This window comes from Dunckerocampus dactyliophorus, chromosome 1 (assembly GCF_027744805.1).
Source record: "Dunckerocampus dactyliophorus isolate RoL2022-P2 chromosome 1, RoL_Ddac_1.1, whole genome shotgun sequence".
Classification (NCBI taxonomy): domain Eukaryota; kingdom Metazoa; phylum Chordata; class Actinopteri; order Syngnathiformes; family Syngnathidae; genus Dunckerocampus; species Dunckerocampus dactyliophorus.
Genome location: NC_072819.1, coordinates 50514905 through 50533844, shown reverse-complemented (window position 1 = coordinate 50533844; position 18940 = coordinate 50514905). Strand labels below are relative to the sequence as shown.

General features: G+C 43.4%; 1 protein-coding gene across 4 annotated transcripts in view; it reads right to left on the bottom strand.

Annotated features, from left to right (window-relative positions):
- ptgfrnb (prostaglandin F2 receptor inhibitor b) overlaps nucleotides 1-18940 on the bottom strand; it is a 58921-nt gene that overhangs the window by 28346 nt on the left and 11635 nt on the right. For 3 of the 4 annotated variants that reach the window (XR_008569957.1, XM_054772604.1, XM_054772595.1), the window contains 7 exons: nucleotides 15714-16121; nucleotides 12216-12644; nucleotides 2552-2698; nucleotides 2309-2469; nucleotides 2105-2225; nucleotides 1391-1610; nucleotides 1111-1298 (listed from right to left, as the gene is read on the bottom strand). Coding sequence is in view for 3 of the 4 variants with exons in the window: in XM_054772604.1 (XP_054628579.1) it covers nucleotides 1111-1298; nucleotides 1391-1610; nucleotides 2105-2225; nucleotides 2309-2469; nucleotides 2552-2698; nucleotides 12216-12644; nucleotides 15714-16121 (1674 nt within the window). In the remaining variant the exon portion in view is untranslated. The remainder of the gene's footprint in view (nucleotides 1-1110; nucleotides 1299-1390; nucleotides 1611-2104; nucleotides 2226-2308; nucleotides 2470-2551; nucleotides 2699-12215; nucleotides 12645-15713; nucleotides 16122-18940) is intronic. The other variant, XM_054772612.1, reaches the window with a different exon arrangement.

Sequence of the window (18940 nt, the reverse complement as noted above, 5' to 3'; positions counted from 1 at the left end):
ACTGGCTGAGCTCCGCCTCTGTTCATCCTACAGACGTCTTTCAAGCGCTCATCTGATCTTCTTTAAACTGCACGTTTACGCCATCGTGCCCCCCTCCATCTGACATCAGACAATGCCAAGCAGGCCAGGCACATGCACATACCGTACGTCTTGCTTTGTGTTGGGAGTCACTGACAGAAGTGTGGGAGCTCGGGATGTCCCCATCCACATTGTTTGGCTTCCGATCTGATCCGATACAGATTCTTTTTTTTTTTTTTTTTTTTTTTTTTTAACATTAAGCTTTTGTTACAAACATGAATTTGAGGAATTGAATATGGTTATGAAAATAGCTCTTCGAAGTTCCACAGTGTGACCAACAATATTGTTTGGCTTTTGTAACAAACCTCTGAGAGTCAGGTCCCTAATCCAATAAAAGATCCAATAAAAGTCCGTCCAGTCAAGGATAAAATTGGAAAAAATGGGCTTGCAAAATACTTTTAGGGTAGGACTAATCATTTGACGTGGTTATACAGTGTTCCCTCATTTATCGCGGGGGATAGGTTCCAAGCAAAATCCGCAAAGTAGCCAACTATATTTTTGTACAATGATTCTACATGTTTTAGGCTGTAAAAGCCCTCACCATACACTTTATACACCTTCCTCACATTTTTCTCTTGTTTAAACACTCTGAAAGTTTGAATTTAATCGTGTTAATGATCACCCTGCTGACCGTGCCTCTTCGTCCTGGCGCCGGTCGGCTGTAGCGCTTTCATATTTTCCTCACACGCTCAGCTTCTTCTGTTTCTTCTATTGTTTACAGTATTTGCAGTTAGCAAGCATCTCACACGGTTAGCTAGTTTGGTAGCCATGACCACAACAAGAGACGACGCAAAGGAAATTGATTGACAATGGTCTACAGCCAATCAGGACGCAGGAAACAATGGGCGGTGCAGACAGACGACGGAGACACCGCTGCCTGTGCCAAAGCACAGAACTACAACAGTCAACTTCCCCACAATGCAGTTCTTCTTAAAGGGCCAGGCTTGGCCTCTAACAGTGTTTAACAGCCATCCCGATCCTGAAGATCGGAGCAGGACATCCCTAGTGGGAACACAACTGTTGTCAACCCACCGTTCTCTTGAAAGTCGATCTTGACTTTGTTGGACTCGGCGCTGGTGGCTCTGGTCCACGTTTGCCTCGGTTGCTGCTTTGTCCATGCGGTGATGTCACACCAGTAGAAACCGCGATCCAATAACTGGACGCCTCCGAGGCGAAAGCGAAACTCGGCCGAATTGGACTTCACCAAAACCAGACTGTCTCTGAGTGGACAGAAATAAAACAGATGGCCCGGAAGTGATCAGAAAGACTTAAAAGCGGGCCAAGTGGGCTGGCTTTCAGAGCAGGTACGCACCTCCTGTTGGGGTCTGTGGCTCCCCCGTGTTGCATAACGTTGTCAGGGCTGAGAGTCATGATGGTCCTCACGTTGCTCTCCAGGCTCTCCTGTGATTGGATAAGCACCGAATAGCCAGCCTCGCCCAGGTTCTCCGTTGCCACTGTGCAGCTCATCTCGAAGGTAGCCCCGCCCACAGAAGCCTCGCGAATGCGTTTGGCGACAACGTTGAGCGACGGACCTGGAAGTATCCGCCAGCAGATCGATTAAATGACCCCCCGGCTTAATGAAAGACATCATTCAGCCTGGGCGGAAGGATACGCTCCCTGGAGGGGGGGAACCCCATCACAGGAAGAGATAAGCAATTACACCACAAAGTTATTCTGATTCAGAGCAGATGCGAGCGCACGCACAGCAATGCTGTTACATCATGGCTCAATTAGCTAAAGTGAGGGCACCAAGTCAGCATGGAGGGGAAGAGTGCGCAGAGCAGCAGACAACAGAAGATCTGTTGAGGGATTCTCCTCTGAAGTCTAGAAATGAAATTTTGGACATTAAGCTCATTCATCAGCGCTAACAGAAGGGCTGCTATGGCAAGATGGCACGGCCACGTCACAGAACAGGACCTTCCGATTTGGAATAAATGTTAAGGTTCCTAAAGAAAGCTAATGTTAAAGTCATGGTGTTATCAGACAACATGTGCATTGAGAGCGGAGACAATAGAAACTTCCATACGTTTGGTATCCCATCGCACAGTCAGCGGCAAGCTACGGTTCTCCGCAGTCTTCACCATGCCTCCCTGGCTGTTGGCACTCCACGTTGAAATGACACAAACATACTGGCCCATGTCGATCTCCTGCAGAAGGATGTCATGGATGAAGCAGCACTGCGTGAGCTCTGAATGCGGTTTGAAGCTAAACTCGGCTTCTCTCTTCCTACCTGAGAGCGGAGGAACCGCAGTTTGAACGTGTCGGGCTGGACTCGGGTCAACGACATCAGGCCGCTCTCCAGTCTGTCGGAATACAGTGCTCCCGGCAACAGATTGCCATGCCCGTCCAAGGAGCCAATGGGATGTGTGGCCTGAGGATCGCTGGTCGCACCTGCGGGTTATCAGAATGAACTACGCGATAACAAGCATCGCAGCTTCTTCGCTAATTGCTGTTTTGGGAAATGAGAAAGTACCAGGAAGGGTGGTGTGCTCCCACGTCACACCCAGGCGGCCTCCCACAGGGAGGTGTGTAATATTGGTCACGTGACAAGACAACTCTGCTGGTTCGCTGGTCATCTGGGGCTGAAGGATGGACTGGAGAGCCAGTGTGAAGCTGGGTCCTGGGAAAAGAGGAAGCAAAATATGGTAACGGTTTAATTTTATTTGAACATGCAGACAAGTTACAATGGAATACATCACATAGTTCAATTCGCAGCTCCACGTGTCAAAAGAAGTAGGAAGAAGCAAACCTTATTTCATTCACACTGCCTTAAAAGGGGCCTGATCCTTTTGACTGATTTTTCAAGGCACACAGAATATTGTGTTCTATGGCTACGTAAACATGGAACCTAGCAAAAGAAAAGTTAGGCTCTCATCTTTCATTAGTGAAATAAATGTTTCCGTTCTTGAGCAATCAGCAGTAGGAAAATATCAGTAGTTTCAGGAAAATATCAGTTCCCGACAAAAAAAGAAAGGAAAACAGCTTTTTGTGAAAAGATACATTTCAAGCATAACTTTCACTTTGACACAACAACACAAAAAGGGTTGTTTTACATCAAAATAAACAATTTATTTGCAAATATAACACCATGAACTATTTACAATTTTCACATTTGGAACTAAACTGTGTGTGTGTGTGTGTGTGTGTGTGCGTGTGTGCGTGCGTGCGTGCGTGCGTGCATTAAAATTTCCCTACAATGCACGTGACACTCCTCCACGCTCTTCCACTTCCTCCTTGCAGTCGGTGTGTTTTTACATGCAAATGATCCATGCCGAGATCTTGTCAAATGCACTTCTGCCACCTTTGGGCCGTTTTTATGGCTTAAAACTGCTTGAAAAGTGACCTCTCGTATTGTGCACCTGCGTCATCACCTGCCCGTCTATGATCTTGTCAGCAGTTGACTCTGAAAAATGTGTTTTGTGTCTACATTTTTGGATGTCTGTAAGGGAATAATTGTATTTATATTATTTTTAATGGGAAAAATTGATTCGGTTAGCGCACATTTCGGTTTCAGCCTGACCTTTTGGAATATCATTTTTCTATTTCAACAGGAAGCAAATTAAAGTGTGATGTGAGCACGCAAACTCTGCAAATACAAGAATAATATCACACTTCATGCAAATGTGAAAAGTCATACATATAACACACATAATGGCGTTAATGCTGACTACGCAATACGTACCGGAAATGCAATCGGTTGTCCGCACGTGCAGAACGCGTCTACATCCCTTCGGCCTACCTTTCGGCAGTCACATGTTAGGCATGCGCAATCTACGGCATCTGTCGATCTATTTTTCCGGCAGCAATATACGTCACCCCACCCAAACCCAAACAAACGTGGGTGATCTTAGGATAATTTATAAGAATTCTTTTCTTGGTTCCATAAATGATTCAAAATTTTGAAAAAATAAAAAAGAAATACACACAAAAGCATTTGCTCGGAGGCTATGTTTGGATGGGTGCTATTTCTCCGTTCACAAAAAAACGCTCACTGAATCCCCCAGATCACATCACAGGTGTGGATGCCATCAGAGGGCCGCAGCTTTGCCTGAAATGTGTGCGCAACAGGACTTTGGTCTTTGGAGATATTTTGCCTCTCTTGCAAGCGCGCTTCATCAGTTCAAGCTCAAAGACTAGATAGGACAGCTCTAATCGAAGCAAGAGCTAAGCATTTAATTCACTCAGGTTGAGGCATGACCTAACCAAGAGTGGTTTCACTCATCTGTGGTGCACAAACGACAGTCGTTACGATACGACTGTTGTTTCCACGCAAACCACCAACAACAAAAATTTAATAATTCCAACTGCACGCAGTACAAATTTTCTGTCAAAATTGACATTTCATTTCTAAGCTTTCGGGGACCACAAAAAACGATGTGGCGGGCCGAATTTGGCCCCCGGGCCTTGAGTTTGACACATGTGCCCTAGATGAATCCATCATTGCACTCTGCTTATAGTTGTTTACATTGAAACATCACACATTTTATGTGTTTCATTCTATTTATTTATATATGTTACACGTAACCCAATATGATGTTTACGTCTGCGCTACGTAACTTTTTATGAAGTCCAGTCTTGGTGGCTGCCATAGACGACAGAAACATCCCAATGCTGACAAAGTCTTTCAATTTGAAATGGGTCAATGCCAACAACCGCGTTACAAAGTTGTTACACAGACTAGTTCTCATGAACGTCATCACGTCTTTAGAGGAGAATATTATTAGGACACATGCTTGTTTTTGCTTTCAGTCAAAACAGCAGAAAAGCAGCAACTTTACAGTAGTAATTCACGACTTTATTCTCATGTATTTACAACTTTAGTCTAATTGACAACTTTATTCTTGTAGATTTACAACTTTATTCTCGTAAATTTGCAACTTAATTTTTGTCAAATTTATGACATTATTCTCAAAATATCATGTTTTTTTTTCTTTCCCAATGCGGCCCCAATACTCCGTCGTAGTTCACAAGATCTAGAATTATGCCACTCATATTCTCGTGACTTTACGACGTTATTCTTGTAAATTTGTAACTTTGTTCTAATGTACAGCTTTATTCTTGTAAATTTGTAACTTTATTCTAATGTACAGCTTTATTCTCGTAAATTGAGACTTTGACAAAATTTACAACTTTATTCCCGTAAATTTGTGACCTTATCCTTGCCAATTTACACGTTTATTCTAGTAAATGTGCAACTTTATTCTCGTAAATTTACAACTTTATTCTCGTCAATTTATGATTTAATTCTCGTCAATTTACGACTTTATTCTCGTAAATTTGCATTTGAACAACTCTGTTGTTCAAATGTGGAGGTCTAAATACTGAAGTACTCGTGTTTCCTTCTAATAATAACACTGTTAGCTACTGAGCTGCCCTCTGGAGGAAGGATTGCCCATCCTGGCGGCACGTTATCTCCTCCGTCAGTGCCAGGTTCAAGTACAGCGCAATGATTGCAGCTTTGTGCTCCGGACCGTAGAACCATGGAGCCAGGTCGCAGGAAAGAGAGGAAATGACACCGCTGACTGTGGAAGACGAGGTCTGATGAGATCTCTGTCAGACCTCCAGATTGCGTTGTCACACTTCAGCAAGCACACACTTGCCTGAGGAGAGGTTTTGGGCTGAGAGGCGTTCCAAATATTTTATTGTGATGTTTATGAATTTGTGTTAAGTATCTCCTTCCAAAGGATTATTAACAATATGCAGTAAATGACAAACAGGACGACAACTGGCTTGGGGTGTTATTTCACGCATCCGAAAGAAGTGCACTTCTGTGTGTTTGGCAACGGGCGGGATTTGGAGTGATGTCATTTGGACGTCATAGGAGTGCACACAAACACACACAGCACACCACATGCACAGTCACCATCTGTTGGGAGACACACATGCGCGTGTGCACACACACACACACACACACACTTACACACACACACTTACACAGACACACACACACACACACACACACACACACACACACGTAAACACACTTGATGGATGAGGAAGTGTGAAGCTTCCCTGGCAATTATTCATGTGCCACTCAGTCACTGGAATGCCTTATTTAGTCAAGCAACACAAGCAGACACCAGCTTCAGCTCGATCAGTGCAGAATTGGGCCAGAGTTTTGTGCAAAAACTCTGAAATGTGCTTTTTACGCATTTTTTGCGTCACATTCCATCAGTAGGCATTGCGAGTGAATGCTGAAAAGCTGAAGCTGAACTGAAATGCATTGAAAAGGTACAAAAATCTAAATATAGAATGAATATAGGAGCGGTTTGGAAGCTGAAGCTGGACTGAAATGCTGTGGAAATATGAACAAAACGGAGAATTACAGGAGACAAAGTAAGAGTAGTTTAGCAGCTGGGGGGTCGACACCGGACGATCCAAACCGGCGATCTCCGGGTTACAAGCCAAGCACTAGTAGTAGTGTGCACAGAGTAATGCTTCGTTTTCTTGTCCAACTCCTCCTTGCACATAAATGCCAGTAAACGTGGGAATATTTAGAAAGGTCTGAATTGGTGACACGTTTGTCCCAAGTGAGCTGAAAATGTTGATGTTGGATTTCTTTGAATTGGTTAAGAAACGAAGGAGGAGATAGCGGACAAAAAAATGAGGTGGAATAAGAAAAAAAATGTAGTTATGTGTGTGTGTGTGTGTGTGTGGGGGGGGGGGGGGGGGGGGGTTACAACCAATGTGTTTGTTATCCACTTCTGAATAAATTGAGGACAAAAAGTAAGCTGTTCTTTCCCCTCACAAGAAAAAGAAGAGCAGATGACACATGAATTGTTAAAAAGGTGCCGTCACTTACACGTCTTCTGTTTGTGTTCACAGCGTAGAGCGTGGGTGCGACGCCGATTTGATCGGGGCTCTAAGAGCCCACCCGGTTTGCCATGTGTCGGTTAAAAGGTTTCCCATTCAGCTACGCATGTTAAAAAATACATTGCATTTGCACAACACAGGGCGGACTTCACGCTGTGAAATTATCTGACGGGAGAAGGAGGACATCAGGAGTCTGAAGAGCGAGCAGTTTTTGGAGATGACCTTGCCCGCTTGCCAACCGGCGATGCCACGCGTCATGTGATGTTGCTTTGAGTTGAGCAGAGTCGAGATGAAAAGAGAGGCAAAAACAAGCACTAAAAACAGAACACTAATTGTGCAAAAGTGCAGCGAGTGAAGGAAGAAAATGGGTCAATGCCAACAACCGCGTTACAAAGTTGTTACACAGACTAGTTCTCATGAACGTCATCACGTCTTTAGAGGAGAATATTATTAGGACACATGCTTGTTTTTGCTTTCAGTCAAAACAGCAGAAAAGCAGCAACTTTACAGTAGTAATTCACGACTTTATTCTCATGTATTTACAACTTTAGTCTAATTGACAACTTTATTCTTGTAGATTTACAACTTTATTCTCGTAAATTTGCAACTTAATTTTTGTCAAATTTATGACATTATTCTCAAAATATCATGTTTTTTTTTCTTTCCCAATGCGGCCCCAATACTCCGTCGTAGTTCACAAGATCTAGAATTATGCCACTCATATTCTCGTGACTTTACGACGTTATTCTTGTAAATTTGTAACTTTGTTCTAATGTACAGCTTTATTCTTGTAAATTTGTAACTTTATTCTAATGTACAGCTTTATTCTCGTAAATTGAGACTTTGACAAAATTTACAACTTTATTCCCGTAAATTTGTGACCTTATCCTTGCCAATTTACACGTTTATTCTAGTAAATGTGCAACTTTATTCTCGTAAATTTACAACTTTATTCTCGTCAATTTATGATTTAATTCTCGTCAATTTACGACTTTATTCTCGTAAATTTGCAACTTTATTCTAGTGATTTTGCAACTTTATTCTAATGTATAACTTTATTCTAATAAATTTACAACTTTATTCTCGTTAATTTACGACTTTATTCTCGTAAATTTGTGATTATTCCAGAATTCTAGATCTTGAATTATGCCACTCATATTCTCGTGAATTTAAGACGTTATGCTTGTAAATTTACGACGTTATTCTTGCAAATTTGCGACTTTATTCTTGTAAATTTGCAACTTTATTCTAATGTACAACTTTATTCTCCTAAATTTACAACATTATTCTCTTAAACTTACGACTTTATTCTCAGATATCATTTTTTTTCTTTTTTTTTTTCCCCAATGGTGCCCTAATACTCTGTCGGACTTCACAAGATCTATGAGTGGCATAAACACAAAACCAGGGGTAACTCAAAAACACACCAAGCACATTGCAAGGCGCTTCCACGTCATGAGTTGATCAAGGCAGTATTGTCAAATAGGAGAGACGTGACGTCCGTCTCTCAGAGGGCGTAAAGCCAAGCTTGGAACCTGCCGCTTCACCAAGCTGCCATTTGGGAGGAGAAGAACATGGTGTCGTGCCAAAACAACCTCGTATGGACGCACCCTTGGCACCCTTGGCAAGCGTGTGCGATATGAACAGCAGATAAGTTAAGCCTCTTGAGCTGTTCTGTCAACACTGAGCCTCTCAGGAATTCGGGGGGTATACTCTCCATCCAGAAGTCAGCTATCAGTCGTCTTGGAACATTTTGACTTCACTGTCTGAGCCACACCTGCGAGGTCTTTAAAGGACCACACCTCAAAACAATCAACAAACAAACAAAGAGCCAGCTATTATGGAGCTACACACAAGTAACCATAACGCTGCACAGAGGAAGCATTACGCTATAAAGTCTGCTTGAACGCTGACATATTTTCTGCAGCTCTATTGACAACGATTCCAGCTGACACAACAACACACACACTTGGACGTGCAGCTCAGGGTGAGCAAAACTGCCTCCAGAGACTGCATGCGTGTGACCACGTGCCCAAACAAGTCCCACCACCAAAAAAAAACAACTTTTGTCCTCAATGGTCGGTTGTACTTGTGTTGTGGCATTGTGAAATAGAGTGAAACATCAAGGGCACACATCAATAGAATAGGAAGTGACTGGTGACAGCATGCCAGCAGACAACCACACACACACACACACACACACACACACACACAGATAGCATGAGGATGAAACGTCAGAAGAAATGTTGTTCTCATGCGGTGTATGAAAGTGTAGCTGTAGCTTCCTGTGTGTGTAGCTGCAGTAGGAATGTACACCCCCAAGCTAAAACGTAGCCACTCTACCAGTTAGAGCACTGCCATGTGCTCTAGAAGTGGGACATAAGACACACGCACGCACGCACGCACGCACGCACGCACGCACGCACACGCACACGCACACGCACACGCACACGCACACGCACACGCACACGCACACGCACACGCACACACACACACACACACACACACACGTCACAAGGCTAACATGATCAATTCCTTAATATCATTTCTGTTGCATCCTCTACGCGTGTGTGTCCACCCATTAAGGGTGGTTGGTATTTCGAAATGCAACATACATCCTGCAGGGACTTTCGCACGTTATTACGCTGGCTCAAAAGGCTGACGTTTAGGCCGACAACCGGCGGGCAAACAGATTCTATTGTTTTAACTGAACACTTTGCAAACAAAGTACACGTTGAAAGCAGAACGGCGCCCACTCGCAGCCATTAGTCTGCTGCTTGTGAAACAGTTTGGATTTAGCAAATTGCCACCCTAAAAATGACCGTAATTTTCCAGTGTATAAGCCGCTGCTTTTTTGTCACGCTTTGAACCCTGCGGCTTGTACAGTGACGCAGCTAATTTATGGCTAAAAAACCCACATTTCCTATCATGCTTAGCGCGCCGCTTCAGGAAGTATTGATGTGGACGAGTGTAAGTCTTAAGCAGCAATCTCCGACACACCTTAAGTAGGTTTGATCAAGTGTAGAATTGCTAAAGCTTCTGTTCGGACTACACAGACCACCGACCATCTGTCACGACTGTCGCCAACCTCAAGCTAAATGGCTAATTTTCCTGGAGACAGCAGAGAGCGACAACGAAAGAAAGAGAGAGGCGCTGCCGAAGTGTGTGATGAAGGAATTATGAGGCTTTTCAATTGTGATGCTTGTCAAGACGACTTGAGTGGTTTTTGTTCCCAGGAGGAGGAGGAGGAGGAGGAGAAGGAGGAGGAGGGCAATGAATTACTTTTCTGGTGGGCTACTGTTTCAAGAGATAGTTGTATGACATCCCCATCAGCAGTGTGGTGCATCAACAGTGACTTACCCCCCACTTGGTCCCATGAGCCCAGTTCTGGTCAGATTCCGGTGATGAGGAACATACTGTAGTTCAGGTTAGTTGCTGGGTCCACTTTAGTTAAGAGTTTGGCTTCCCAAAACAGTACGCGTTCAAAAGATTAATGCATTTGCATCACAAAACCAGTGGCCGAAAAAAGTCAGACCTCTCAATTGCTCGGCGTTAATTTCTCTCTACTGGGGTTTAAGTATCTTGCCTGAGGACACTTCAACTGGATCACGGGAGGATGGAGGATCGAAACTGCAACTTCAGGTGGTGAGACGGTGGTGAGACTTGTAGCTGCTAGTTATGTCGAAAAATGTGTATTGTAAAGCTGCCAGACTCCATAATATAAACCTGTGACGGATCAACATGTACATAGCTGTAAATAGTGTATAGAACTTCTTGATGTTGCACTTTCTACGCTCTTGAGTGCTTTTGTACTCTGCTTTTGCTGCTGTACACCTGGAATTTTCTCTTGCGGGACAAATACAGGCATATCTTATCCTATCTGTTTGATGGCTTTGGTTCACGTCATGAACTCCACTACAGAAGTCAGTGTTTTCTACACATCCGCTTCTTAAACTATTATTTCACGATGAAGTGGAAAATGTGCCAATTGCTGAAAGCTTTTTAACATGTCGCCTTGACTTCAGCTCCGTTGTCTTTTGCGTAATCATTTCCATTTCTTGTATATGGGTAATGTTTGCAAGCAAATGCTAACTGGATGTAATACGTGAACTGTGTGTCCTAATGAGCGTGACCGACATATTACCAGTACTCAGGTTATGTACACAATCATTGAGGAATTATGTGTCATTAACTTTATTTCCGTACTGAATATAATTAGGATTTCAGCTACTTTGATTACCTGTAAACTTTGAAAAAGTGAATGTGAAACACTAATCATGAATATTTACTTATTTAATAGTATTTAAAAGTTTACCGGTTAGATTTGGTATATGTTTTATAGAAAGTGTGAGCACCCCTGACATACGCATACAATGGACATGCGATAGCGTGCAGTGATACGACGGAAAACAGAAAGCAACGGTTTTGTGTTGCAAACGTATTACCCTCTTGAACATACATTGTTTGGAGAAGCCAAGGTCCTTACTTGTGAAACCCCACCGACTGCCCGTAACTATGTTTCTTGTCACCAAAATCCAACCAGAACTGGGCTCACGGGACCGAGGGCCGGGTAAGTCACCGTTGATGCGCTACACTGCTGATGAGGATGTCATGCAACTTCGTGTCAAAAAAGCCAAACTATCCTTTCAACTATCTGTCTTATACTCACTGTTTAGCATTGTCTAACTCGCCATGCTGGTTGGAAAAAAAACATTTATTTCATCAAAAATTGAAAAAAAAAAAATATGTGAGTAAGATCTTTCTGTGTACTAAATATCCCATGTTACGACGTGGACACTTGTGGCTTTTAGACAGGCGAGGTCTACATGTGTACACATTTTTTCTTCTCTTTATATTCAGTAGGTGCGGCTCTACAGCCCGGGAACGACGGTACACAGCCATTATTGTCTAAACAGCTGGAGACAAGTGAGGACCAAGATAATTGTGTCCTGCCTACAGTTAAGAAAGCAGTCTGAGCATGAAGCCCCCTCCTTTGGAAACTGCAGGCAACACACACACACACACACACACACACACACACGTCAAGATGCCAACTGCCTTGCGGAGGAAGCTAAAGGTGAAGGTGACGGAGTGGTGGAAGTGGAAGAGCCCGACGTATACCACCCACCAGCTCTGTGGTGAGGAGTGGAAAAGGAGGGTGCTTACACTAAATATTGACACTTTAGACACAACTCAGTCATGTTCACCATGATGTGAACTCATTTGTGTTGCTACTTGGCCAACAACGGATGCGTTTTGAGGGCAGCATATTTCTGTAGTCTGTGTAGTTCTGTGGCGTTGCGTATCGTGTGTTTTTCACTCACTGATTTGGGACACCTTCACCGTCACAGGGCTTGACGTCTTCTCAGTCGCCAGGTGCCACCGCCCTCCTCCGCCTGCGCTCCTCCCTCCTTTCCCGATGAAGGCCCGGATGCGGCAGGTGTACGTCCCTTCGTCTTCCGCGCTCACCTGCCTCACTGCCAGCCTGTACCCGTCTGCCCCGATCCGCTCCAGGCTCGCCTCCCCGCGCTTTCCTTGCGCTGAGCTGGCAGACACGTTGGAGATCACCACCCCGCTGCGCTCCATCGTGATGATATCGCGGCCGTTGGCCAGCCAGGACACTTCGAGCGACAGGGAGGGCAGGTTGTCGGCGGCGACGGAGCAGAGAAGAGTCAGCTTGTCACCAGGAGCGAGGAGCAGATTTGTGGAGGGCGGAGAGGAAGACGAAAAAGCCTTCACGCTCAGGGACTGACCTTGGGAAGAAAAGAATAAGACATGCTTATGGGGGGGACCAAGTCTCAATAATGCTGTTATCACTGTCCATTTCATGGAGCTGACTATTTCTCATGTTTAGAGATATCTTAGCTTTGACTTTGGAAAACATATTGATTTGGTCCGTCTAGGGCCAAAACCGATTCCTTGATTCATCGAAACAAGCATCAGGTTCGTCGAATGATAATACAAGTATAACTAACGAAAATATTCGTTAGTTAGTTGCATTCATCTGCTTACGTATGATGTCCCGATCTGATCTTCAGGATCGAGATGGGCTGCCAATCCGCTGTATTTTGAAGATGGGATAATATCAGCTTCCGCCACGAGATTGAGCCAATCTGGTTGGCATATGATGTCCGTAACTCTGGGCCAGATTCCAACATGGTAGGTGCGGTAATGTGCCTCAAAGCTCGGACTGCTGTGTCGTGGTGCGGGGAGCTTGTTTTAAAAAAAAAAATGTCATGTATTCCCAATCACACCACAAATTGATTTATAACCACGTCAAATGATTAGTCCTATCCTAAATTCGTAACAATACTGTATTCAATTCCGCAAATTCATGTTTGTAACAAAAGCTTATTATTTTTAAAAAATGATAGTAATTGAGGGCTGTGAACCATGTCAGATCCAAGATAGCATGCAAATATGCCCCCAGGTTCTGTGAGAGCATAAAGACAACACCAGAGCAACCCATGCCACATCATTGCTTGTCTGTCTATACTGTAATCTTGCATTGACTTTCTTGCAATAACACAGTGAGTCCTACGAAGAACACACAACCTCATCAAGGACAGCACACATCCACAACACTCATTATTCACACTCCTACCGTCAGGCAGACGCTACAGGAGTTTGAAGTCCAGGACCACAAGGCTGGCAAACAGCTTTTACCCACAGGCCATCAGGCTTCTCAACGAAGCACTCACACACGCCGCACGCAACACACACACACACACACACACACACACACACACTCACTCATAGCACTTTATTTATTTATTTGTATTAATTATTTGTATTAATGTCTCTTCTGTTGTTGTTGCTTAATTTATTGGTATTTATGTTTCTTATGTTCTTATTCTTTTTCTTGTGTTTTCTTTCTTTTCTTGGGAGAATGAACAGAATAAGAATTTCATTGCATAGTATATCTGCCTGTTTTACTATGCATATGACAATAAAACTCTTGAATCTTGAAATACATTTGGAATTGTGCGTTTGTGCTGTGAAACGTACAAAGCTCCACAAACTGGATGAGATAAAGTGGTGGAAGCTAAATGGCTATCATCGGTAACTGTCAGAAACGGAGGACTATTTTTCTCAAGAGAGTCCACTTTCATTAAAACTGTTGCGGGTCCGTGCCGGGTACCCTCTGACCAACACACATGGACACAGTCTCCAATGGCAACCTAGAGCAGAGCATGCTGGGAGTCTCTGTATGCTGTCTGGGACAGGACAAAACGAGACAAAGCACAGCCTGTTTGACTTTCCTCATCCTCTTTGCTCAAGTTGCTCAGTCAATAAGAAACAGTACGGTCCCCAGACCTGCGTATTTGTAATTGTGTGCATGCAGGCATGTGTGTATGTGTGAGTGTGTGGCTGTACTCTCAATTTGTTATAAATCATTGAGTGTTTTCCAGCACTTTAGAGGATATGGTAACCCAGAAAGATACAAGATATGGCGACCGCGGCAACCACAACCACAATGAATGTGAGTGCCGGGGCCTCGCTAAAACACAATAACACTCCAGCAGTGAGGGTCAGCAGCCTCCTAGGACACAGCAAAGGATGCCATTCCAGTGAAGAACAGCCACACAACAAAAGGTCACGTCTCCCATTTTTCTCCCTTGGCACTCGCCATCCTTCTCTATCGACCACTTTACGCTGCAGCTCAGAAAACATCAAACGCATTGTAGCGTCTTTTATCAGCGTGAGTGAGATCATGCTTTTCTCCCTGCGGGGAAATCATTTACACATTACTGCTGCAACAAAGTCAACTCTAATAGGGGCCTAGGATGTTCAGCAAGGCTCCAAAAGCAGCATTTCTGTAGCGAAGGGCTAGGTGGACGCAGCGCCAGTGAGGTTTGAAGCCTGGTTGCGCCACCTGCTCCTGCCTTTTACAGTCAGCGCAGCCAAAGATTCCTCCGGAGAATTCAGTGAGCACAGAGCCAAGGCTAAACAATCTGAGGAAAAACCACCGCGACACTACCAATTGGCTTCCATTCCATTCCATTTTCCTCCGCTTATCCGGGTCCGGGTCGCGGGGGCAGCAGTCTCAGTAGGGAAGCCCAGACTTCCCGGTCCCCGACCACCTCCTCCAGCTCCACCGGGAGGACACCAAGGCGTTCCCAGGCCAGCTGTGAGACATAATCCCTCCAGCGTGTCCTAGGTCTTCCCCGGGGCCTTCTCCCGGCTGGGCATGCCCGAAACACCTCACCAGGGAGGCGTCCGGGAGGCATCCGGACTAGATGCCCGAGCCACCTCAGCTGGCTCCTCTCCATGTGAAGGAGCAGCGGCTTTACTCTGAGCTCCTCCCGGATAACCGAGCTCAATTGGCTTCTTATATGTTTTATTCAAGCATTAAGTGTGATTAATTCATTACAGTCGTATTATATAATCACATTAATCACATGTTTAATCTCTAACTTTACTGTTTCTGTATGTGAGTTGCTTTTTAATGAAACCGTTTTTATGTGTTGGGCTTCATGCACTTGAGTTGTTGGGATGGAAAACAATGGTCAGTCAAACCCTAAAGTGGACATTGATTGGCCGTCTTTGTGTTTGGGCTCGTTGAACATCAGCTGATAGACTCCCATTGCAGTTGGGGGGCAAGGTGAGGAGCGGTGAGCAGCAGAGACGAGATGTGGAAATGGTGCAAGGAATGAGAATGTACATTTCAAAAACTCCGGCACCATCGATAAAGGTAAAGTGATACGCCTTCTCAAAAGAATGAGTTTGCCACTTAGGACACCAACGCAAAGCACCCAGTCCTGAGGGCAGTCACAGCTAATGTATCATTTGACAGCACTGATTCTAATGCTGATTCTTACCTGTTGGAACAACAGCCACGGTTCCCATTTCCTTTCTCTTGCCCACGATTTGAATCCATTTCCCTCCATTTTCATGTGTCCACTCTGTTCCGTTGCATTCATAAATCCCTTCGTCCGACGTCGTCATTCTGGAAATTGCCAGCTCAAACAGTCCGTTCTTCCCGGGGGCCAACCGGATGGATCCATCGGCATAGCGCCTGGTGTACTTGGCCCCTGTGACCACGTCCCCCTGGGGGCCAAATGTCAAAATCTCCTCCGACGTTCCTCCTTTTTTTAGCGACCAGCTAACAGACAGGTATGTGGACTGGGTGAGTTCCCTGGTGACGTTGCAGGACAGCGTGATATCACTGCCCTCTGGGATGACAGGGGGCGGGGTCTGAGGTGTGACCTTGAGTGTGTCGGGGATGACTGGTGAAGAAAAGAAAATAAGTTCAAATAAAATAAAAGCATTGTTCAAAATGTCGCATGTCGAGAGACAGATTGTGTTTTTTGGCCAAATTCACACATTTTCGGTCATGTTCCTTCCACTGGACCAGTTCCAAAGTTTACAAAACATCGCAAAGACGTAGTAAAAAAGTAGGAAACTTGAGTTCCTTGATGAAACATTCATGTAACTCAAGGTACAGTACAATACATTCACAATGTTTAACCCAGTTTCAGTGAAATGATCAAAACCTGGATTCCGTTTCACAATGTTGTGATCTGTGACGGGAGGTTGTTGTTTACCGCAGTGATCAGTCAAATCTGATTCATGTCTTGTTTTGTGGCGGAGGGGGGCGGAAAAAAAGTAGTAAAACAAGACATCCTGAAGATAAGCGCTGCCTTTGCCTGAGCTGCTCCGTGTGTCCTACTTTTAATTTCAAGGAGAGCCCGACTCCCTGTGAACATTTGGAAAGGAAATGAGAAACCCGTGATGAGAGTCATTTTTGTAAAATGACTCTCTGGAAAAGCTTACATTGCAGAATGTCCGACTAGTTAGGGTGTGATTTTGCAAGCTCGTGGATGAAATAGACCTGGCAAGGAGTGTTGATGAAAGCTAATATATTTTATGCCATTTAAAAAACAAAATACAATCAAATTTCTAATTTGCCATGAACAACTTTTAATTGTTATTTTTTTAAATCAAAATGACAAAAACACACTGCCAACTATTCTTCTGTGCCACCAAATATCACGTTGTTTAATTATTGCCATCCTTCTAACACATGTTTAGGCAGTAGTGTGTTAAATGCAAAAATAAACAACAAAATACACCACTGTCACTTTCTTGCGAAAAGAAAGTTCCGTTCCTATACCGAGTTTTGGTGCAGGCCGGATTTTGTACCTAAATTAACACCTAAGTCACCCACACGGTACGCGAAACACACGAACCACTAGACTGCGTTGTTGTTTTTACCATCGCTTTCATAGGAGCAGATCCATTACCATGCTAAGGGATACCATGGCAACCCGGCAGTTATGTGTAATGTTAAATGAGGGGCTTGTTGATGGACCACAGCCTCGTCAATGCCTTACAGCAGGGGTGTCCAAAGTGCGGCCCAGGGGCCATTTGCGGCCCGCAGCACAGTCTAAAAATGTAATTTAACAAGGAAACAACGCTGGCAAAAATGGGAAAATCAATCAAAAGTCAAACTATTGAGAAGAGTTGTAATCTAGCAAGGAAAAAAAAAAACATACTTTGTCAAGAATAAAGTAATAGTCTGAAGAAAAATGTAATTTTAGTAGCATGACATTGAAATATATATATATATTTTTTAAGTCAAAAACAATAAATAAAGTTGCGATATTTGGACACTTAGGTTGAGGGAAAATTTATGACATGGGAAGAAAGTCAAGATATCGGGAGAAAAGAAGTTGAAATATTTGGAAAATTATACCAAAAAAGAAAAAAAAATCAACATCAGAAATTTTACCAGAGTAAAGTCAAAATATTACGAGGAAAAAATCAATTTATAATTTGAAAAAAATCGGAGAATCAACTTGTAAAATGAGGAAAAATATAATTTCAGTAAACAATGTTGAAATAAAGAAAAAATACATTATTTTTTTTAAAAGATATCAAGTGAAAATTGCAAGAAGAAAATTTCCAAGAGGAAAGCTGAAGCGACACAGTTGGGGAAATAAATAAATAAATAAATAAACGGCATAAATGGAAAAAACAGCTGTCATTTTACGGGAATAAAGTCAAAATATTAGTCATATTCGAATGAGGAACAGAAGTGCCAATTTTACAATAATTAACTGGTATTATTATAGATAAAACGTAATTTTTAGTAGCATTTACGGTATTTACATTACAAAGGTGAAATGCAGTTTTTTCTTGAGCTACATGTAGCTTCTTAGCAAATCTCAATGTGTTGGTACACTAAATATCAAAGTGGAACTTGCATCCTTTCATTTTTCACAGTATGTGGCCCTTGCTGGAAAAAGTTTGGACACTCCTGCCTTACATCGTCCGGGTAGATGTCACAATACAATCATTATCCTGAATGACGGTTGACAGAGTCACGCACTTAGAGCAGCGTGGCTGCAAGTGAGTTCTCCAGTGAGCCCCGTGTTTATGGACCAAAATGAGGTTTTTTATCCATTTATGGGAGCGCGCATGTGAGCGTGCATGTGAGCACTTCAACCGCAAACTACAATCAAAATACACAAATTAAGTACCAAGACGTAGCTATAAGTAGTATAAGTTTTATAAAACCCGAACGCCCGTTCCCAACAACGTATTTATACATCTTTTACGGGGTTTTTTTGCGCAAGAGGCAAAAAGAGGTGATGATGCCACTAATGGATTTCACTGCAGAGCAACTTTAAGCTGTAAAAGCGTCCGCAAGCTGGCAGAAGTGCATTCGATAAGAGCTCGGCAGCGATCGTGTGGACGGAAAACAACACACGACGGGAAGGAGGAAGTGAGAGCGTGCAGAAGGTTACGCATTGTAGGGAAATGTTAATGCATGCTCATGCACACACGCGCGCACTTGTGCACACACATAATTCAGTTCCAAATGTGACAATTGTAAATAGTTCATAGTTTATTTGTAAATATCTGGTTATTTTGACGTAAAACAACCCTTTTTTGTGTTGTTTATGTTGTGGTATAGTTGTTTAGATATTTGAGCTGCCACAAAAGCAAAAAATATTTGTGTCAAAGTGAAAGTTTCACTTGAAATGTTTCTCCCTTTTTTAGTAGGGAACTGATATTTTCCTGAAACTTGCCTGTGTTCTAC